At 40.4% G+C, this 24,648-nt stretch overlaps 1 protein-coding gene across 1 annotated transcript in view; it reads right to left on the bottom strand.

The window, feature by feature from the left end:
- Window positions 1-24,648, bottom strand: part of prmt3 (protein arginine methyltransferase 3) — a 54,873-nt gene that overhangs the window by 13,732 nt on the left and 16,493 nt on the right. Inside the window, exons 11-13 of the mRNA XM_040045526.1 lie at window positions 16,203-16,281; window positions 8,569-8,756; window positions 4,513-4,599 (exon numbers count right to left, since the gene is read on the bottom strand). Of these exons, the coding sequence (XP_039901460.1) occupies window positions 4,513-4,599; window positions 8,569-8,756; window positions 16,203-16,281 (354 nt within the window). The remainder of the gene's footprint in view (window positions 1-4,512; window positions 4,600-8,568; window positions 8,757-16,202; window positions 16,282-24,648) is intronic.

Genomic DNA, 24,648 nt, shown 5'->3' with positions numbered 1-24,648 from the left:
AGCCTTGTCTCTGTCCACCTGATGAATTTAAGCATGGTAATCTCTCTCTTTATTCCTCAGTTTCTCCAAAAACTGGGAAGGATGCTAAATTACAGCACGGCATATAGCGTTTTTAAGACAAATACTAATGCCGATATTTTGATAAAAGTATTGGTCTCAGCATTTATGTCAGTTTCATGAGCTTATAATGTGACAATGCTGTCACCGATAACTTGTTCACACACTTCCTGACTTTGCTCAGATTCCAAACATGTGTGTGGTCATCAGGGACACTAAAGAGTACGCTCATGTGCACAAACTATACACCATCAACACTCATAACATGATTGAATGGCGTTTCTCACACATCTTTGCTTTTTTACTTTACATTTATCGACAGTTAATGGTACCAGTACTGGCAATGAGCAAATAGCTAATATCGACCGATATAAGACCGCCGCCAATGCTAAACAGTGATCTCTATGCTAAATGTTACAATTTTCTTCACCAGTAGATGGACTGCTTCATCTACTAAGCAGGTAGCAAATAGTAGGTGTTTGCTGGAAAAAAGCTGTCCTGTTTGGCGTTAAACAAAAAAAATTTTGTGTCATACCTGACATCTTATGAAATCAGATAAAAGCCTATGTTTCCTACCATATAGGGGATGAAGACAAAAAGGGATAAAAACATAAGACAGAGGAGAGGAAGCACAGAGCCACATACACACACAACCACACACCAAAAACAGGACAAATCAGAACGAGCGCTTTTCATTTTCATCAGCGTTTAGCCTTGGGCCCCGGCTCTGTCTGTGATAAGTGATGACAGTGGGATTCTTGGCGGCCCACAGAGGAGGCTCTGCAAGACTGCAGCTCTCCGGCCCCCATTCTCCAGGAAGAACGGGGGGAAAATTAATAATTATCATCATGGATAACACCAACAGGGAGCAATTCATCATCGCTCCTCTTTCGCCTGGCTATGTGTCAGCGAGCCGCGTGGCCCGTCCAGATACTATTATACGGTGGTGGGGAGGGGGATGTATGAAAAGAGGGGGTGGGTTAAAAGGACGGAAAGGAAGGGGCGGTGAGGTGGAGGGAGGGAGGGAGGGGGCGGGAGAATAGAGGGCTAATGCGCTTTTGATGGGGTTTATCCAGGCGTGGAGGCTTCAAGCACGACCACCTCACGAGCAAGATGTTGTGAATTCCTCCCCCCTTCCCCCTACGTTTCTCCTCTCAGCCTCGCCATTCAACTGCAGCCGTGAGGCTCAGGTGGAGCACGAGTCAGCACACCTGCAGGTGGTGTTCCTCATTCGTGATGCTCTACAGTAACAGTTAGAGAAGGTCGAGAGGCAAGCTGTGCAAAACCGACTGTTTGCTCCACTGCTGAGCTTTGCTCCTGAGTGCTTGATGAATGCACGAGTGGAGGGCATGTTAAAATAGCATAGTCACACGGCATGAAGACAAACTCCAGCTTTGTCACTTTAAAGCCTTTACCTTTGGGCGTTGGTCACTGTTAATTTGTTTGTCCCAAAGTGTGGGACACAGTAACAAGTAATAAGAGAAATTCAGTTTGAAATTAAGTATATCTTGGAAGGGCCGCAGTGCTCTTGACTTTGGGAATGGCTGCTCTAAATCACTAATCAGGCCAAAGGCTCTTTTAATTATCTGTTAATTGATTACATCCTGTATTTACTGACTAATTTTATACAGGTCACAATTTTGTTTAATTAACAGGTTTACCAAATTTAGTAGATTGGTATTGCATTGGTCAGCAAATGTCCTTTTTAAATACTGAACCGGAAATAGTGCCATTATATGCTGTCAGTGCTGAATGTTACAACCACTATTCATAAATACATACTAGAATTACTACTGTTAGAATCACTATGGCTACTAATCAGTGTTAAGGACCTGGTGGATATCAGTTTCCTTTGACCTAACTTGAGGGAGCCCAGAACAAGCTTTATACAACTTTGTGATCACATATAATAATAATAAGAATAATAATAATAATAATAATAATAATAATAATAACAGTAGTAATAGTGAACTGTATCGATGTTAGACAATGCTATTTGAAGGGAAAACACATTCTAAGCACATTTTTTTCCTCAATCAAATATAATCTAGCCAATAAAAGTGCTGCGTGTATTACCCTTCTGTAGACAGACATGCAGACTTTTAAGTTTAAACTCAGAACACTTCCTCTGTAACTTTCAGGACATTTGCATAAATCAGTGTGCTGATGATAATTTGTAAGTGGAAATAACCTGCCAAGGCAGTTTTTTTCTGACAATCAACTGATAGCTTAACTCAAAATGCTGCATAGTGCTGCATTGTTAAGAGTTAGAGTGGATTTCTGAAAATTGTCCTTGAAGTTGAAGAGTACCTGTCCTGTCAGTCCAGAAGGCCACCCCCCCCCCCCCCCACCCTCCCTTATACACCCAATTCAAATTTGATGGAAAGCAGGTAAGAGATGGATTGCTCACTTTTTTTTCCTCTGTAGCGCTACAGTAGCTATGTCAGCAGCACCGAGACAGCAGTGTTAAAATTAATTACAGACAGAAACTTATTCTCTCCTGCTATGCCATCAGCATTCGTCTTTTCCACCCTTAGGAGAGGGGGTGAGATATTTTGCTACTCACTCTACAGTTTAGGTAAATGGATCATGATGGTAGCAATGCTTTAGAGGGTTAAGCCAAAAAAAAAAGATACAGATGCCAGACCAGTCAGAGTTTTAATGAAAATTTCAGCACATATAGTTTGTATGCAGCAGGTAGATTTCAACATTTGCATGTAAACAGGGTGCAAAGTGTGTGGAATTCAAGAGGGAGGAAAGGAAAAAGGGACTGGGAAAAAACAGCAAGAGTGAAAGGATTTGTCTTGTGCGCGAGCGGCGCAGACGCAGGGGTTGTGCTGTTCATTTAATGCAAGGTTAGGCAGGCTGAGCTGATGAATGGACTGTCGACAGGAGAACAAAAGCAGGCGCTCCATCACAGGACAGGAGAAGCAGCTCTCTCTCACCAATCCCTGAGCACTGGTCCAGGAGCAGTTTACCCTTCACACACCCCAATCTTAACTACTACTGAGGAGCTGTGGCCAATACTGACTACAGGTCAGTGTCTTTATGATAACAACATGCTACTCCCACAGGGCAACAGTCCGTCTGTAAATCCTGAGACAAGCAGGCTGGATACTCAAGGCAGGTATTTACAATTTACACGAGTGACACTTAGAGTACTTGCATTATAAATGCAAAAAAACCAAAACAACCCTACATGAAACAAGCATGACTGAACGATAAATTGTACACATCAGACATACACACATATACAGTATCTGTCCTCCTACATACATCACAGCAACTGAGAATAATAAGACATGTGAAACAACAGGAAGAAAGCAGGACAAAGTATTGCCAAAAAATAACAATAAACTGAAAAACCACTTCCGTAATGTATGATCCTATCATCTGTTACCTCTAACATGACTGGGCTTACAATCCAGAAATAGAAACGGGATGTTTTCAATTACAGAGCAGAGAAGACAGGAAAAATGAAAGGATGTTTACAAATCCCATTAAATCCACCAGCCTTACCCAGGGAGCACAAGCCAGATAATAACCACCTATTGATTATCCATTAAACCCATACACCAGTGCGGTAACACTGCAGCATAGCACAAAGCTGCTTCAACACAATAGGCCTTGTTATGGACAAATCACTTCTCTCCGAGCCCACAGTAGTGAGGCTCTTCTTTAGCTGGGTGGTTATTATTGGTGTTGCAGAGAGAAATGTGTCTGTGATGCTGTAGGAAGTTCATGGAATTGGGTGGCATGACTGGAGGGGCTGATGGTGGCTGCCAGAGCCAGTCCAAATAGACTCATAAAGCATTCTTCATGCTTTGGTGCCATGCACTTCAATTTTGTACTGAAGTTTTTGGTCAAGCTGACCTACTCACAGGTTCAACTAGGAGTCAGATAATGCCTCACACAGGACTACAGTTGTTCTCATCATTCCACATGTGCTTTGAGTGCTAAAAATAAATAAATTAACAGGTTGAGCAAACTTTTGGAAGGACATGCACGAATGTGGTTTGAATATTACCAGTTAACAAGGCTGGATTAGCTTTGAAATCCTTTCTTTTAATATGTGCTTACATGTTTTTAACCCACAAAGTATTTGTGGGTGATGAAGTAATTAATTATGTATGACATGGAAAGCAAAGCAGGCCATGTACACTGACTATGTTGTATGGCATGCAATACAAAATCACATTAGCCTGGTGTCTCCAATTCAAGCTGAAACTCTATTCAACATCCAACTGAGAGACAATACAGAGACATAATATATCAGCACGTGCTGACAGATATCTCTTCTGTTTGTACCACCTTGTTCCTTTCACGCAGTATTTCTGATAAATGGTTGCGGATGTACAATGTTGTTTCAGGGGCTTTTTGTGTAGCATGTGGACAGACTACAAATGAACAAAAGCCAGTACGTATATATCTGACTTACGTATATGTCTGACTTACCGTGCAGTCTGTGGTGTTTGTTATCTTCAAGTGGAAATCTGATGAAAACTCCAGCTCAGACAGACACACTCTGTTACAGTCAATTGTCTGTAGGGAAAAGGCAAAACTGCATTTAAAAAAAGATTAATAATAATAATGACAGTGTGAACTGTGAAGTAATTCAAAGAATAACAGAAAAAACTTGTTGGTATACTTTGCTTTTGAATTTTACATAGAGTCTGTGACAGAGTTTGTTTGTTCATAACAGCAGAGTTGGTCAAATCAAAGCTCTTCACCAAGTTTGGGCGAGTAGAGGTTTCTTATAATAGTGTGGCTATCTTACAAAATCTCCCCAGTAGTTCTCTATTGTCACTATGTCTGAGAGAACCAATGCTGACATGTTGGAAATAACATACCTGTACACAGAATTGTTTACTGAGAAAATTAAATGTGCTGTACAGGATGCCTTTGTTAATCTATGTTGTGTTTTAGAAGTCAATGCGAACATGTTAACATCAGTGCTTTGTTCAGGTACTGCCTGGCAAATTGAAAACTGGCATATTTTCCTGCCATCACTGTGTTTTTTTGGTACAAAGCTATGATTTCACTCACTATAAATGGTGATTTTTTAAATAAATTGCATTTCTGTTAGGAATCTCATGCAAATATATGCTTAGAAAAAAGTTGGAAAGTAATTATATTTTGACTAACTCGAGCTGGCCGAAAAAAACAAAAAATGTCTCCCTACTGGAGACAAATAGCTGACTGCAGCCCAGTTAAAGGGCGCTTTAAAGGGTACTATCGCCTACAATTGTCACAAAAGAGGAAATGATTCCTAAATCATATCCTGCACCTGTCTATTATCCTGTCAAGGGTGGGAAAAATGACTTTCCTCTACAGCATTCTGACAATCATCCGACATTATTTATATAGCAACTCTAATTAGATACACTCTCCCACTGAGCACCCAGATCAGTTAAATGAATCATGTTACTTTATAACAGTTATGGTGACTAATTAGGGCTGTGACAATTTACTTACTACAGCTCTCAATAGTAACTGGAAGCTGAGAGCCAAAAGCAGAAAATTGAGTACATGCCAAGAACACTTCTCTTTGTTCATTTTAGCGATTGCGAGGACTCAAACATAGAGGATATTGTTTTTACATTTATCACTCAGATACTAGAATTAGATCAGACTAAAAAGTAAAATATAGATTTAAATATAGAGTGATTTTGGATAGAATCTTACTGGTAGTGGAGGAATACAGTTGTGTTGGAGTCAAATTGTTAAATGTTGCCATTATTGTACTTAAATTTGTAAGTCTTGGTTCAAACTGTAGGATCAAAGACATTCCTTTGTTTCTGACCACCTCCCCAGCCAGTCTGTTGGTGGGGGAAGCTATAGTGTTTTATTATGGGACATCCTATGTGAGGGTTCTGTTTTGTTGTTTAGTAATGCTTGTGTTCTCAGAATAAAGGGCTGCAAGGAAGGCTGTTTATTTGAAGTTGGCTAGGAGACAGGTGAGGAGCGGTTAGCTCCAAGAGCCTGGTTCCAACCAGTCTCCCTTGCTAGCAAGTAAAAACCAGTTAAAGCTGTTCGTCTTGCTTCCTTGCTTCGTTAAAGGGAATAAGTTTCTAAACCAGCGGGGCCTGTGGAAGCGCAGACCCAACAAGTTGTACTGCTATAGTGGGGAAAATAATTATTTGGTCTTCTGCTGAATTTGTAAGTTTGCTCTCTCAAAAAGAAATGAGAGAGGCAGAATATCTTGGCTGCCACTTGGCAACTTGAAGTTTCAGTTCCTTGTCCAGATTTTCTACAGGACTGAGGTCTGGAGACTGGCTAGGCCACTCCATGGCCTGGATGTGCTTCTTCTTTAACAACTTCTTTGTTGCCTTGGCAGTATGTTTTGGGTCATTATCACACAGGAAGACCAATCAGCACTGTTTAGGCTGTGGAAAGGAGGTTCTCTTCCAAGACATGGTCCCATATATTGGCAGTGAAGTAATCCTGTATCCTTAGCAGAAAAACAGCCCCATGACATAATGTTTCCACCTCCATGCTTGACTTTGGGGATAGTGTTCTTTGGGTCGTACATTTCTCTCCCTCTAATCACAGCACTGTCTCACAAGCCTTCTGTGACTCATCTAGATATTCACTGACAAACTTGAGACAGGCCTGTACATGTGCCTTCTTGAGCAGGAGGACCTTGCAGATGCTGCAAGATTACAATCCATTACAGTGTAGTGTGTTTCTGATGGTGTAGTTGGTGCCTGTGGTCTCAACTGCCTTCAGATCATTAACAAACTTCTCCCGTGTAGTTCTGAGCTGATCCATCACCTTTCTCATGATCATCCTCATGCCATGAAGCAGGGAGACTGAAATTGTTTATATTTCTTCTATTTCCAAAAGGCTGCACCAATATTTGTCTAATCAAGCTTCTTGCTGATAGTCTTGTAGCCCATTCCAGCCTAGTGTAGCTCTACAACCTTGTCCCTGGCCCTTTGACAGCTCTGTGTTCTTGGCAATGGTGGTGGAGATGTTGGCATGGAAGAAACTGTGGACAGTGCTTTAAGCATACGAGTTGAGATCTGTAGTATCTGTAGTTAAGTGATTGATTGTAACCTTTGGGTACACAGCCAATCTGTGGAAGCCAGAATTCTGGCTGGGTAGTAACTTTTATGTAATGTGTTTTTTGATTTGTTTGTTTGTTTTTGTTGTTTGCATTTTTTTCTCTCTCTCTATTAAAATTAAACTATCATAAAAATTACAGAGACTGTTAATTTCTTTGTAAATGAGCAAACTTACAAATTTAGCAGGGAATTGAATAATGATTTCCCCTATTGTATGTAGCAAACATTGTGCTTTTCTTAAGAAACAATTTGGAGTACCAAGGAGCAAAATGACTTCTTAAGCTATTTATGATTGGAAACAACTGCATAACATAAGGCAGGTTTAAAGGGAGCAAATTAAGCATTGCTCAGATTGAACATTGCTATCTCTTCTCACTGAGAGTAAAAAAAACTTATCTGCTTAGCTGGAATATATAATTCCATGAAAGGGCTCTCAATTTTCCGGAGTAGCAGCCAGCTTTAATGGAATGTTATTGGATCGTATCAAAGGGAGGCAATAGATGAGAGTCCTTGTAATTTGGGCAGAGGGGCTGTCTATTTGTCACTGGAGGGGAGAAACTATCGATTAGAGGTTTCAAATTCCATTACATCAAGTTCTACCCTCATTCATCACATTCTGAGATGGGTGGAGGACACGGTACTTAGCAAACAGGCCAACTGGCAAAAAAAAATCCCACATATAAAAGGTATTAGAGAAAAGAGGAAAGAGCAATCCTTCTGAGATATATCCACAAAAGGTGTTCTTAGATATGAGACTCCTTGTGTCTTTATCTGCATATTCTCTGTATACCACTCTCCCACCAGCACAGCTAAAACTACTCTGTCCTCAGTGTGCTGAGAGTAATGAAGTTTCCTTAAGAAGAACTTAAACAAGGATTAGACAGATCAATCACCCAGCTCTACAGCATCACCACACACACACATGCACATACACACACAAACTATAAGGCCCTATCTCTCTATACGGCTAACTGCAGCTCTCGTTCTCTGTAGATGTTTTAACTGCCTGAGCCCTGAAGACTCTATTTCTCCCATTTGTGTGTACAGGTGTATTGCTGCAGAACATTTTTACTTGTTCGTGTCATCAAACGAAGACAAAATTGAATATCTGATCTCTAATTACTGCAACACAAATAAGGCAGAACAATAAAAAAAAGTCAAAGTTGTAAGCTTGATCAAAAATATCTGTGCAAAGTCAGATAAAGAGAAAAAATAGAGTTTAACTTAAAGAGACAAAAAGTTTCTAGTAGTTATTTTGGTTGACAAGTCACGTTTAATTATCTACTGTGTGTCCAGCCAAAAACAACCCCAAATAAATACAGAGACAAGCCAACCATTCAGGTTGTATTGTCATTTTATTTGGTAAAGGACATTACTTTTACTTTTAAATATCAGCCTTGCCACTGGATTTGCAAAGGAGCTACACAGAAGGTTGAATGTTTACCTGTATGACTGTAGGTTCAGAGATGAGTGTGTCTGCTTTCAACACTTCCACCACAGCCTCTGGCACCACAGCCTTCTTCATGCATGTCATGTTAAAGCCATATACATCATCCCAGAATGCAATGCGGTCTTGATGCTTCTGTACATCACCCACAGCTGCCAGGCTGATGTTACAAAGGTCTGGGTACACTGTGAGGAAGCGAAACAAACAAATGAACAAAATTAGTAAAACAGCATCACCACTGTTTGATCAGTAAGCCTCAACACTCACATCCAGCAGAGAAACTGTCAAATTTGGGCTAAAGTCAAATAGCCAAAAAACAAAACAAAAGACACTTAAGTTATATCTCTTTTCCATAACATGAATATTCCTTCAAATCCTTTCTTGACCTTGTAAAGATTGACAACAGTTGCTCATCCTTCAGCACATGCATACTTTCTCTTCCTGCCCACTTTGAGCTTTTTCATCGATCTGTTAATCTTTACTTTAAATCTTGCCTATATTTCAGCTTTCAGTCCCTTTAACTGATGTAATATTGCTTAAGGATGATGATAAAGGCACGCAATAGAGCAACACTAAAAATGAGGAGACAACTATGTCAAATAGAGATTAAATAAAATATTCTTTCTCGCTTTTAGTTTTTTAATGTAGCTATTGAGTAGCAATCTCATAAATACTGAACTATGAATATTGTAATAGTGCAAGTTCTTTATAGGTTCATTCAAAATGTACAACATACCACGATGTAATACTTTAAAATACAAAACACAACATCAATGTGTGAGGATCTTCCTGTGATGGGTGGTGCATCACTTAGGAAAACTTCATCTCCTTTACTTTGGTAAGGGATGGTGCTGTGTACCCTATGAGGTGCAGCTGAATTGACCACTTGCACTTATAGTTGTGGGTGGAGTCAGCGGAATTGATAACATTTGGCATAAGAGAGCAAACAAATGGAAATTCCCCAAATTCTTATCATGGTTGCCACTTAGATCTTTTTGAGTATTCCCACAACCAGTTCGTGAGTGGTTGCTGGAATGATGGCATTCACAAAGAGCAACACAGTGCTGGACTGAAAACCTCCTTGCAAATACTTTATTTGCAAGCAGATTGCTATGGTTTGCTCAGAGTTTTTGTGGAAGATGAAGACTTGTCTGCAAGCACTCCTAAACTACTCTTTCACCAGTAGTGAAAGTATGAAAAGTACGATAACAACCAGAAATGGAGACCGTCTACCTTCAAAGTAAAAACTCTAAAAAGGTGTTGGCTACAGTAATACATGCAACTTTTACTTTGAAGGCGGATGTTCTCCATTTCTGGTCTCAATTGCACTACTTCCAAGTTTTACTCCTGCTCGGCTGGTAGTTAACAAGTGTTTTTAGACAAGTCAGCATCTTCCAACTAAAGTTGACTGCGGCACCCTGTCTGCTGATGCTACACCCTGTTTGCAGTCTATTTCAGTCACCTTTTTCGCTCACTATGTGTTTATACACCTCGCTGTATTCAGTTATTAGTTATTATTAATCTCTGGCTCTCTTCCATAGCGTGTCTTTGGTCTTTGCCCTGTCTTCCTCCCCTCACCCCCAACTGGTTCCAGCAGATGGGCTCCACTCCCTGAGCCTGGTTCTGCTGGACAATTCTTTCTGTTAAAGGGCAGTTTTTTCCTTCCCACTGTCGCCTAAGCACTTGCTCATAGGAGTCTGTGGTGGGGCATGATCTGCGGTGCAGCTGCAGGGGAGACAGATGCAACTGAGCGACATTCGCAATCACGCCTCGCCGGCATAAAGAGTCCGTACTGGATCCCCATGTGGTAAAAAAAAACAGGATAAATCCCCCAAAAGCATTTTAAACAGTGATATGCCCCTCCTCAGTTGGTAATGCATTTAAATTGAATTTAACTGTTGCTTTAATTTTCCAAACAATACAAAACACACTCCAGTAAAATAACAGCATCAAACATATGTATCACTGTCCACAGTTTTGAAGGACACTGAATCTGTATCCTGAACACTTGGAAGGCTGCCCAAACAACAATGAGAGAATATTCTGGGATTTTATTTACTCCACTCAAAAGATCATTAATCACAACTAAAGGAGAGAGTGAAAAAATCTGCTCCCATAAAGGTCTGTTCTCAGTGATGAGACATCCTTAATGTCAGCAAATTTAATAACTCACAAACTATTCAACAAATTTAATCAGAGAACGCCTTAAGATCCTGGGGGTGTGGAGTTTTGCATCAATTTCATGAAGCTCCTTTAATGACTGTATCCATCACATGTGCACAAAACATTGGCCTGATTACCACTTTGTCCTACTTTCATTCTTCACACTTTACTTTAATACTAAATGGCTCAAGACAAAGGGTGTGGACACACATCCAATTCCAAAACCATGGCTAGCCTCCACTCTTCAGAAACGTTTCCCACAAAAATGTAGAATCTAGTAGAAATTCACTCCCCTTTATCAGTTTGAAAGCATAAAAGAAGTCAAGTACTAATGCTTTATCTCCATTAAGTATCAGCACTCAAACTGCACTCACAGTTCTGTGCACAGAGTTCCCACAAGGAATATCTTGTCAAGAAGTTAGCATTGTGCACTGGATAACTTCTGTCCACCAACATCTAAATATTACTGCTGTCCACAAAGAAACTGCATAGGAAGCATGAGCATCCAAAAAGACTTAAACTTGTGAGATTTGAGACACTCTCCTGACAGTCCAAGTTTTAATGAGTCAAGTTTCTCTACTGCACAAATTACTTTACAAAAGAAGAGGGAAAAAATAGTTAACTCATTTTCCCCTTCAAGCAGACACAAAGACAAAAAAACCCAACCAACAACTTCCTTCTGTCCATTATCCCTTTCATTACTTTAGGTGCTAATGAAAGTTCCACAGCATCAATAACAGTGTTAGTCTGCCTGCACTTGCCTGCTCTCTCTCTCTCTCTCTCTCTCTCTCATTCAGCAGCAACACTGATAACTATGCTGTGTGATAAAGAATGAGGGAGAAAAAGCTAAAATTGGTGTGATCCCAGACTACGACTGATTCATTACTTGTGGAAAAGCAGATTGAGGATTGTTACAGAAACATATGAAATGGTAGCCTTTTGAGGCAATTTAAGATTGTGGTGTGACCCCAAAACTTTAACTGACACAAAATAATTACTGATAAAAAATAAGCACATTTTTTAAATTATTTTCCAAATTTTTTTACAATATCCTGCCGCCTCATAGGAAAAAAACTCTTATAAGATGTATTATAATTATATAACACTGTCTATCAAATGAACTATCTGCATCACAAAATGAGCATTAAACATGAGTTAATGTCTTGTCATTGTATTTTCACATCTGAATAAATTTCTTTGGATGACTAATATGCTTGGTGATTAAGTTAGAGCTGAGCTGCTTGAAGCCATTGCTGTTCCTACTGTGAAGCAACATTAGTCAACACTGAGGCCTAGGGCCTAAACTAGAGTTTAAAACACTCATGAGGATATAAAACTACTCCTGCTACTAGTAATGCAAGTATCAGCCCCTGTGCTAAAGACATCTATAACAAACAACCAAAAAATAAACAATGTTTAGTACCTAACTAGAGACCACCTTGTGACTCAAGCCATGATGGACATACATCTGGGGTTTGTTTTGATGTCAACTATATACCCGTAAAGAGTTTTTGGTACAGGATAGCTGTTCCACAGACAGACATATTAATGCCTGCCAAAGTACTCAAAGTCACCTTTGAGGTAATCCCTGCTACAATAGGCGTGTCCAGCACTAGACTTTGCCAAGGGGACACACACGCACAGACACACAAATGCACGTCCAAGGACACAAAGGTCACACTAACATTATCTTCATGTCACTTATTTCTCCTCTGCAACAAATACAAAGTGATTAAAAAAAATTTGTATGATGAACAATCACAGGAAAAACAAACTCTTTGAGTTCTAAGATTTTATATGTCACGACATAATAAAAAATAATCTGGTTCTTAACAGGTCTTAAAATCAGATAAATACGACTTCAGATGGACTGCAAAACATGAATTACATCACGTATTCTTTATTTCACAATTTCTATATAGGAATCATTTCTACATGGAGAGGTGCCGCTAATCAAATGCACTTGATTAACTGATCATAGGCAAGTGTGAGCAGCTCTTTGAAAGCAAACTTTTGGTGTTTTTCGGTTTGTGCGTCTGAAGTATTCAACACAATGCCAAGGAGGAAAAATGTAGTGCAATGATCTTAGAGAAGCAAATGGGGCTATAAGGCCATTTACAAACAATTTCAAGTCCATCGTTTTATAGTGAGAAAGATTATTCCCAACTGAAAAACATTCAAGATGTGTTCCTCTCTTGCCATGAGTGGACATCCCACCAAATTCTCCCCAAGGTCAAACTGAGCAATTCTTAGAGAAACTTCTCTTCTCTCTGAAAACTACATGGTAGCACAGCTTAGGTTTGCATCTGAACAAACCACAAGATTTCAAGAACAAAGTCCTTTGAACAGACGAGATCGAAGTGACGATGTTTGGCCAAAATGCACATCGCCACATTTGGGGAAAACCAAACACAGCATATCAACACAAACACCTCATACATGCATGGTGGTGGAGGGGTGATGATTTGGGCTTGTTTGCAGCCACAGGAACTACGCAATCAGTGACTAGACCATGAACTCCACTGTATACCAGTACTAGTATTAAATGTGAAGCCATCTGTCGGACAGCTGAACTTGGATGAAACAGGGTAACCGCAACAATCACGCAATATCCTGTGCTGCTGTTCATCTCAGGATGTATCTCATTTTAGAACCTGTAATGACAATATTTTTGTTATTATGTCCCAATATGCAAAACCCTAGAATGAAACAGCACTTGGAAATGATGGAAAAAGGACAATATTTTGAGAATTTTTTTAACATAAAAACAACATGAAACAAAATCAATTTATCAAGTACTTTATGTAATAAAGGGTAAAGAATAAAATATTATAAGCAATGGATTGTTTAATTGTAATATACGTGTAATGTGACAAACCTGGCCTTGTTTTTCCTGTGAAGCATATCATAAACTTTTGCACAGAAGATATTTATAGATTTAAAATTATCACATTTGAATCATTGTTGCTGGCATACGTGTTTGTGTTCAGTCTCACATGACCTTCAACCCACCAGGCTATAAAATGCGTGAATGGATAGTGACAGCTCAGTGATGGGTATCTCATGGCTTCTCATTATTAGCTGAAGCCTGCCTGTGACCCTGTGAGTGTCACTATACCTAATGACTGTGCACACACATTTTCACCAACACATAGGCACGTAAACATTGGACTTGTCACTTCATTTTACTCTGATTACTGAACCGAGTTAGGGCCAGGTGAGGGGAGAGGTGCTGATTGGGCAGAATCTGGACTGATGGTCTGAGAGAAAGACTGAAAAAGAAATGAAGACTGAGAGATGAATGGGCAAAGGAGGGGGTATTGTGGAATAGCTGAGAAAGAAACGTGCCGGGGGGGGCGTCCCCAGATTCATGGCTTTGACATCTGCGTCCTTCTCGACTCACTGCTCGCAGCCCATTTCTCATGCCCCCTCCATGCCTACCCCCCCACCTCTCTCTCCTTCTCTCACCATCTCCCCCATTGGTCGGCTGTGAATGAGGGAAAGACGGTGTGGGAGGGAGCATGGGACAAAACAGATCCCTTTTCCCTGGACGCTGTGCTGCGCCAGGCAAGCAGGGACACATTTAAGGATGAAGGGGAGGTTAATGTAGTGGGGAGAATGAGAGAGCTGCTGTAACTCTCTTCTAATGTAGCTTAAACACACATACAGCAGCAGTGCTGCAGGGCTGGACTAATAACTCAGCTAAGACGTGCACACACACTGAAAATCTTAAAACAAACTCGAGAACAGTAGTTGATCAATTTAAGTTGACACAACAACTTTACTATTGCCAAACACTGGTAAATTTGAACAACTTAAGGTGCTGTCTAGCTGTACTTATACAGAATATTTGCTGTGTTTATTTGCACAAATACTGCCTTGGGGATGTTTACCACAGAGGGAAGCCTCCACTCATATTACTGTCACAGGTAACTAACTTCTTTTTAGTGTCTGGCACCCTGCATACCAAATTAGCCATTTATTAGCAATCTTCTGCTGACTTCATTTACAGTTTTCGGGGAAAGAACTGTTAACCCGGCTTCATAAAGGCAGAAAGCCGAGTAAGTCATTAGCTCACAATCTTGTCCAGGCTGATCAGACTGTAGTTTATCAAATCAAACATATCTGAGAGAGCCAAAAATGAAAAAGCATGAATTACTTTTATAACACAAAAATAATTACCATCATTTGTCCCTCCTAGCGTGTTTTATTATTCATTATTATTATATCTAAGCAATGAACTCCTAAAAACTCCTTTGGGAATAGTGAAGCCACAATGGGAGCAGGGAGGAACATGCTGCTGGAATTACTTTGTCAAAAGTAACATGCAATAACTTGATTGAGCTGTCTGTAGGTAAGTGTAGAAGATAATGAACTATGAGAAGTGCATTTATGGGAAAACAAAAGTCACTTAATCACGCTGCTGTTACATGCAAGTAATCTAAATGAGGGTACCTCAGGTTAACTTTGGATTTTATATCCTGTTGATGACATTACAGACAGACACTCAAATGCTCCACTGCTTTAAGTCCATGTTGCTGTCAGATGTTTTTCTTGTTTTTGAGTGTTTTCATTTGACATTCTGCAGTTCTGGTGGAGCGACGGTTCAGTAGAGGCAATGAGAGCAGCTTGTGCTATGACCATAAGGCTCATGATGAACCATACGTTATCTTGACCTTTAAGCTTTGCTTCACGTACTTCAAACGTTCACTTGTCTGATTTCTCTCACTAACAGATCTGTCTCTATACGCATTTTGGCTGTCCCTCTGTGTGTGTACATGTGTGTGCATGTGAGACCTCGCTCTCATTTCCCCAAGAGCCACTAAAGGCACTGTGGTGGAACCGTTCTTTAGCTCCCTCACATTTGGCACATGTCATTAAATTGGGACTTTGGCAGGGACGGGGTGACCTGAGAGAGAGGTCTTTCCATGTGTGTCAGGCTGTAGTTTCCATTATAAGGTCCAATCATTTTGACCCAAATATCCTAAAAACACCTAACCAAGTTGCTACTGAGGCAAAAATCGAAAGTTTGGAGGCCAAACTCTGCATCAATGTGTACCATCTGACATAAGTAAAAAATAGAAGGAAACCAATCCAAACAATCCCTGTTAATATAATAGCCACTGATGACTTCCATTAACTGGCTGACACTGATACGTCCACAGTAAAATTAAACTGGCCTGTGAATTCAATTGCATCCCTTTGGTCTCAGTCTGAAACAGGAATTACAAAGTTACACACACACACACACACACACACACACACACACACACACACACACACACACACACACACACACACACACTCAGTTTTGAGTGATTAACACATTCGCATGCACTCCCATTTCTCTGAAGAACATTTCTCAATGTAATCCTATCATTAGCCTAACAACTGGCTGTGATGTAACCATCCTTTCTGCTGTCTTGATCTTGTAATGATGACTTAACGCAACAGAAGATGTGACGTACCCGAGCCCCCGTCAGCCAAGTAGAGGTCTCTGGCATACAGGACAGAGTCCAACATGGATTCAAACAGCAAGAAGTAACCCTAGGAGGAGAGGAAATACACATCACTATCCCAACATCTTAAAGTTAGAGTTAGGGGTTAATGAACAAAAAAAGAGGTTAGAACATGTTTCTCAAGGAGTTCATGGCAGGGTTATTTTTTTTAATCTGACATGGCCATGACTGTGAATCAAGGGATATCTGCAACCCAGCATCCATGGATCTGACCTCGGGTTGACCTTGTGTTCTGCTCCAGTAGGTGGCACATTAACCGTGGTATTATTCCATTAATGCTGAAATAGATTTTTGTTCACATCTTGTTGGCTTCGACCTGAGTGGCAGATACTGCTGACAAATGGCCTTTTCCACCTACTGCCAGTCCAACCAAAGGATCAACCAATCAGAAAAGCCTGGCCACTTCAGTATGTTATTTTTCAGCATATGATTTGGGCGGGTTCAAACATATGGGGAGGTTACATCTCCATCTGGGATGTTGAGGCAGAGACAAATCAGTACATGCACATCCTGTAACTGATGATCCACGACAGTCTTTTCAAAGCTGTCAAAGCATTGACTGACTTTCTCAGGAATGAAGACGCCCATGACTGCTTTCAGATCTGTATTTTAAGCTCAACATTTTAAGGCTTACATGCCTGAGTTTGTCTTTTACCAAGTTCAATTGTGCTGTGATTTAACTGATGGGCAGTTTAATATTTCAGAAATGGCTTGCTAGAACTATAGTGAAGAGTCCTCTACAAGTGAGACAGCTGATTAAATCTGTAGTGTGAACTCAATATGATGGAAAAACTTCTGGAAAAAACAGACTGATTTATGTTTAAGAATCCAGTATCTCTATATTACCTTCAGTGGAGGGAAAGAGGGACAAGGAGAGGTGAGGTCCAGGACAGAAGATAAAAAGTGAATGAGCGGTGTGTGTGTGTGGGTTGGTAGGCATGTATGATTAAGGACAAAACAGAGGGGAAGAAGACAGAGTGATACTGAGGAAATGCAGTGGCCGGCACAATAGCAACTCACTGAGATAAGAGCCTTATTATTCAAATAAAGACAATCTCTCGCTGGAGGTAGAAGAGAGGGGGGGGGAGACAAACAGGGAAACAGCTCTGATTTATAACTGGAACTCCAAAATCGTCACCATCTCTGTCATGGGCCGACGCTGATAATGATGACAGCGATGAAACAGATATAACCGTCACATCCTCCACAAGGAGATAAACAGAGAGATTGTTTCCCTTTATCAACACTACACCAGTCTCAAACCAAAGTCAGGCCTGCGGATCGCCTGTTTGCTGACTGTTGTGGTCCAGTCAATGTCCTTAGCTGCAGAGCGAGTCGTTTTTAAACCCCTTGCACAGAGCACACTAGTCTTGTAATTTAGAGCCCAATTTCATGGGACACTGGTTCACTTGAAGGAAGGAGGACATAAGAGAGAGATGCCTGAAAGCAGTCACACCTTGTTTTTATCATCAACAATGCTCCAAAATTACTGACCCCCACACCAACACCACTGCCACACCGCCGGCCACTTTGCATGTCCTTCCAACATCAACTACCACACCTCCCTAACTTATACATCTGCGATGTTAATGACCAAATAATAAAAAATACATGGAGACACTGGTCTATTTCAGTTCACACAGGACAATAAGGCTTCAGTATTTAGGTTTGCCTGACAAGAAAACTTTAAGCAACAAGAAGCCATCGGTGAACATGTGTTAAAAGTTATCCCGGGCTATTAGTAAGACAATAAAATTGTATTATGCAGCATATGATGGGCCTATAACAAGTTAAAAGCCAGTCAGTGAAGATTATTCACTGTAATCTGCACACTAACTTAGCGTTTACCTTCCCAGAGAAGTAACTACATGTCCCTGGTCCACTAAGTAAGGATAATGCCTCAGTTAAGTGACTTTTAATAGGCTGCAGCTTGCTCAAAAAGCTAATGCAATAGCTAGTAATCTTGCAGTAAATGCTGTTTCTCTTGTTTTCACAGCTCTAACAAACACTGTATAGAGTCAACCAACTCTGAAACATTCTCTTTCCTAGATTACTGTGGTAACAGTTGGTCAGGATTTAATAGCTCCAAGAGCAACACGATTCACTCTGTTTGTGATGACAGAGCAGTGTATCCACACCAAGTACAAATGATGGCATTTCACTTCTTTCTGGAAATGCTTCACTCTAGGTGTAGGTTATTGATATTTATATTTAAGTTATTGATATTTATATTTAAAAGTGCAATACTGTAATTTTCTGCTGCTCATTCCTGTGCAATATCCCATCTGCCCTCCCGTCATATTTCTTTTCAAGATTTTCTTATTTAATCACTAGTGTACATATATTTATATTTATAGATGCATATATATTTAGTCATCTTTTCTCTTTTACCATGTCTCTCTAATATTTTGCTCCTTACTATTTTTCTATTTTTTTTATTATTTTATTTTATTATATTTTATTATATTTTCTCCTACTGTACCATGCTGCTGAGTGACTGCTGCTCGTCAAACACATTTCATTGCAATGTTGACCCTGTGCTAACTTGCATATGACAAATAAAACTGAAAACTGAAAACTGTATAATTTGTAATGACATGACTCCCCTCACCTTACCTCCAACTGGTTGCAGCAGGTGGCTGCTGCTCCCTGAGCCTGGTTCAGTTGGCAGTTTCTTCGTATTAAAAGGGAGTTTTTCCTTCCCACTGTCACAAAGTGCTTGCTCATAGGAGGCCGTCTAATTGTTGGGGGGGTTCTCTGTAATATTGTAGGGTCTTTGCCTTACAATATAAAGCGTCTTGAGGTGACCGATGACCAAGACTTACAAAATAGACTTAATTTTTTATTCAATAACCAAGAGCGAGTGACTGAGACCATAAACGTAGCAGAAAAGTGTTTACAGTGGTAAAGTCAGAAAGCTGTTTTCTCGTAGACTTCTATAGTACCCAAATTCTTTTTGTAACCACAGCTAATGCCATCTGGTGGCCTTCAGATTGAATACAGGCTTTAGGCACTTCACATTTGGTTAGTTTTGGGGTTTTTCTTTGTACCATTATTTTACACACACAAACACACACAAATTAATGCTGCATTAAGTCTGCATTAGGTCTGTGTGACTGTGGTTAAAAAATTTAGGCAACTGCATTTCATACTTTTATACTAAACACGCATGTTAATATGTATCACGACTGGAATCTATGCACGTTCTTTCCTATTCAGCTGCTTCCCATTTTCTTTCAGTTACCTCACGGTTTACAAACCAGGCTGGAGACCATCTCTGTACTAAAAACAGATGAAATTGACATGATCTCAAAACAAGTTTTCTTTTACAGCCAAAGTTCTATTATCTTTATTTACAGCACATAAAATGAGTATTGAACACATCTCCAATTTTCTAAGTAAATATATTTTTAAAAGTGCTACAAAAGCCTTTGTTGGTAATGACAGCTTTAAAACACCTGGAGAAAGTAGTTGCATGCATTGCTCAGGTGTGATTTCTTCCAGTCTTCAAATCCTGAAGGTTCTGTTTTCTATTGCTGTTTTTTGTTTTTTTGTTTTTTTTGCCTGTCCCGTTTTGCTCTTTTGCCGTTTATTGCTGTTTGCTATGTATCTGCTGCCTCTTGGTCTTCTTTTACGTTCTTTTAATGTAACCTTTCATTGTTACACTGATGACCTGCAGCTTTATGTTCCTCTAACCATTGGAAATTGTGCTGAAGTCTCTAAACTAGAACCTTGTCTATGTGCAATTAGGGGCTGGTTATCGGATAATTTCTTGCTACTAAATACTGATAAGACAGAGTTGATGGTCATTGGACCACAAAAATTTCAGCAGTTGTCCCAAAGTTTCATCTTGAAAATTGATGACAATGTCATAAATTGCAGGGACAAGGTAAAAAAAACTTGGGCGTGTGGTTCGACATGGTGCTCTCCTTCGAGTCTCATGTAAAAGAGATAACAAAGACCACCTTTTATCATTTGTGGAGCATAGCCAAAATCAGACAAGTTTTGTCAAGCGACAATGCAGAGGTTCTTGTCCATGCATTTGTGTCTTCACGTATTGATTATTGTAATGCTCTTCTTTCTGGGCTACCAAAGAAAAGTTTTAGAGGTCTACAGATGGTGCAAAATGCAGCTGCTCGGGAAATTTGGCACATTACCCCTTGTGGTGGGGCGTGGTCTGCGGTGCCGTGCGGACGCACCTGCACGGCATCCGCAATCACGCCCGCCGTGTTAAAACACGGGGACTCAGGGGTTGGTGGGGGGTTGTGGTGTGAGGTGATGTAAATAAAATGGCTCAAAACACTGATCCCTGGACCCGCCGTGCCTCCCTTCCTGGGTTTCGGCACCACTGTAAACGACCACGGCAGACCCTGGTGCACGTTCATGCTTTGCAGCATACTTTATTAACACTTTCACGGTTGCTGTACATCCGCAACCAGAGCTCAGCTCTCCCGCTGCCAGCTCAACATAACGACCACAACAACAACGCCAACCACAGGACCCAGTACAATATTTAATTCGGCAGGGCGTGATTGCGGATGCCTTTCAGGTGCATCCACCTCCTCTGCACGGCACTGCAGACCACGCCCCACCACACCCCTGTACTGAGATCTCTTCATTGGCTATCTTGTCAGGTTCCAGCAGATTTTAAGGTCCTGCTGCTCACCTATAAGGCTTTAAATGGATTGGCACCTTCATACCTCTCTGACCTTTTACACCTTTATGTTTCATCCCGTGCTCTATGATCTCAGGACTCTGGCCTTCTAAAGGTTCCTAGAGCCAGAAAAAAGACAACTGGAGAGCGTGCTTTTTCTTTTCGTGCCCTGTTTCTGTGGAACAACCTCCCTCAAGATATTAGGCAGGAATGCTCTGTGGAGGTTTTTAAAACTAAGTTGAAGACACATTTGTTCACCCTATCTTACGTCTTATCTTATGTCTTAATTCTATGACTTGTTTTTAACTTGTATTGTGTTTTTTATTTGTATTGCTATGTATCGCTTTTATTTATTTATGTTTTTAGTTTCAGATAGCTGTACAGCACTTTGTTTGAAAGCGCTTTATAAATAAAGTTATTATGATTATTATGATTATTATGATTATTATTATTATTCTGGGGGCCCTTCTGTGAACTCTGAGCTTTAGTTATTTCCATAGATTTTCAGTCGGATTCAGGTCTGGTGATTGGCAGGGCCATTCTAGCAGCTTTTTCTTTCTTTGAAACCAACTGAGAGTTTCCTGGAATGTGTGTTTGGGATCAGTGTCTAGCTGAAAAGTCCACCCGTCTTTATCATCCTGGTAGATGGCAGCAATTTCTTTTTTCTTTTTTTTTTTATCAAGAATGTCTCTGTTCACTTTTCCAATTATTCTTTCCTCAATTAAATGAAGCTTGCCAGTGCCGTATGCTGAAAAAGAGCCCCTCACCATTATGTTCCCACCTCCAACTAACATGGTGTGTATTACAGCATCCAAAGAGCATCCAATTTTGGTCTCATCTGACCAGACTATAGTCTCCCAGTATTTCACAGGTTTGTCTAAATGTTCTTCAGTAAACTTTAAATGTGCTTCAACGTGTTTTTTCTTTAGCAATCCAGTCTTCCGTCTTGTTTCTGTAGCTCTCCACAAGTGATCCTTGGCTCTTGGACAACTGTTCTGATTGTTATTTCTACTCCTCTGTCTAAAATCTTGCGGGAGCACCTGGTCATGGACGGTTCATGGTGAAATTATGTTCTTTCCACTTCTGGATGATAGTGCCAAAAGTGCTCACTGGAACCTTCAGTAGTTTTGAAATTCTTCTGTAACCAGTGCCATTAGTATGTTTTGCAACAATAAGGTTGTAAAGGTCATGAGAGACCTCGTGAGGTGTTTCTTATGTGACATCTTGGTAATGAGACACCTTTTTATAGGCCATCAGATGGGACTGAAACAGCTGATATTAATTTGCACTAAGTGGCAGGATTGCTTTCTAATTACTGATAGATTTATGCTGGTGTTATGACTTTCCATGTCTTTTTGCACCCCCTTTCTTCATATGTTCAATACATTTTCCCTGGTTCATATTTCATCATTATACACAACTTAAATATAACCTAATTTATGGACATCTATGTTTTGATCTCTTTGCATTTGCAGATTGGATGGGTTGTTACCGACATCTGGTAAGAAGTTCATGTCAATGGCAACTTTAGCAATATATTTACTTCAGTACTTATTTTACCAGCTGTATACACTGTCCCTGACAAGTTGGTTAATCAATACCAGTGAATAAAAATAGAGGGATGAGCCTGAGTTGTTTTGTTTTTTTAATAGTTCCATGAAAAGTAAACCAAGAAAGAGTTTATTTGTCCCCTCTTCATTTTTTGAACTGCACTTTATATGTATTGACTTGTGTTAAGAAAAACAAGATTAAATCTCACCACTACAGTGACTTACTAACTTTTTTATACCATTTCCACATATTGATCCACCTGTCTGAAGGGCTCAGTACCACAGACAGGCAAGCTAAGTGCGAGGAAACAGCTCCCTTGACTTCCTATCAGACAGTCAGGCTGTTTGGATACTTGACACTATAGTCACTGTGCATTTCCATAAAAGAGACTAATGAAAACCTAATGAGAATGGGCTGGAGCAGCTTATACCCATTAACCAAATTAGCATATAAAACACAATCGCCCTGAGTGGGATAATACACACGCATCTATACATATACACACACACACACACACACACACACACACACACACACACACACACACACACACACACATATATATATATATATATATATATATATATATATATATATATATACATATATATCCACTGGCATTATACACATATATACACACATACACATATATATACACACATTATATATATATATATATATATATATATATATATATATATATATATATATATATATATATAATGCGGGCGGCTTATCCTTCAAGCTCGGGTCCTCTACCAGAGGCCTGGGAGCTTGAGGGTCCTGTGCAGTATCTTAGCTGTTCCCAGGACTGCGCTCTTCTGGACAGAGATCTCTGATGTTATTCCCGGGATCTGCTGGAGCCACTCGCCTAGCTTGGGAGTCACCGCACCTAGTGCTCCGATTACCACGGGGACCACCGTTACCTTCACCCTCCACATCCTCTCGAGCTCTTCTCTGAGCCCTTGGTATTTCTCCAGCTTCTCGTGTTCCTTCTTCCTGATATTGCTGTCATTCGGAACCGCTACATCGATCACTACGGCCGTCTTCTTCTGTTTGTCTACCACCACTATGTCCGGTTGGTTAGCCACCACCATTTTGTCCGTCTGTATCTGGAAGTCCCACAGGATCTTAGCTCGGTCATTCTCCACCACCCTTGGGGGCATCTCCCATTTTGACCTCGGGACTTCCAGGTTATACTCGGCACAGATGTTCCTGTACACTATGCCGGCCACTTGGTTATGGCGTTCCATGTATGCCTTGCCTGCTAGCATCTTGCACCCTGCTGTTATGTGCTGGATTGTCTCTGGGGCATCTTTACACAGCCTGCACCTGGGGTCTTGCCTGGTGTGATAGACCCCAGCCTCTATGGATCTTGTACTCAGAGCTTGTTCTTGTGCTGCCATGATTAGTGCCTCTGTGCTGTCTTTCAGTCCAGCTTTGTCCAGCCACTGGTAGGATTTCTGGATATCAGCCACCTCCTCTATCTGCCGGTGGTACATACCGTGCAGGGGCCTGTCCTTCCATGATGGTTCCTCGTCTCCCTCCTCTTTCTTGGGTTTCTGCTGCCTGAGGTATTCACTGAGCACTCGGTCAGTTGGGGCCATCTTCCCAATGTATTCTTGGATGTTCGTTGTATATACATATACATATATATACATACATATACACACACACACACACACACACACACACACACACACACACACATATATATACACATATATATATATATATATATATATATATATATATATATATATATATACACACACACATATACACACACATATATATATACATAGATAGATAGATTGTATCTAATAGCTACACATTTTGTGCCTATCAACCCTTTGGAGATTGAGTTGCTTTCTGTTATTGCTAGCATGAAGAATTTTGGTACAAAATCTGCATCAGCAATTTACACTTTCCTCCGCTCCTCAGTACCTCCTCTCTCCTTCTGCACTCACAACACGTTTTCCTCAATTACTGCAGATCATCATCGCTTCCAGTCCCAGGAGGGCCAAGGCAAAATAAAGGAGATGGTGTGCATGAATGAATGCATGTGTGGGGGAATAGGTCCATGCTTCACTGAACACTCAAGGCAGCACCTCTACATCAATGAGCCTCTTCTGTACCATCCAGGATTGGATGACACTGAATTATCATCAACATATCACACACACAAAT

The sequence above is a fragment of the Simochromis diagramma genome, unplaced genomic scaffold, assembly GCF_900408965.1.
Source record: "Simochromis diagramma unplaced genomic scaffold, fSimDia1.1 OVJJ01000079.1, whole genome shotgun sequence".
Lineage (NCBI taxonomy): Eukaryota > Metazoa > Chordata > Actinopteri > Cichliformes > Cichlidae > Simochromis > Simochromis diagramma.
The sequence above is the reverse complement of the archived record's forward strand: the minus strand, read 5'-3'. Positions and strand labels throughout refer to the sequence as shown.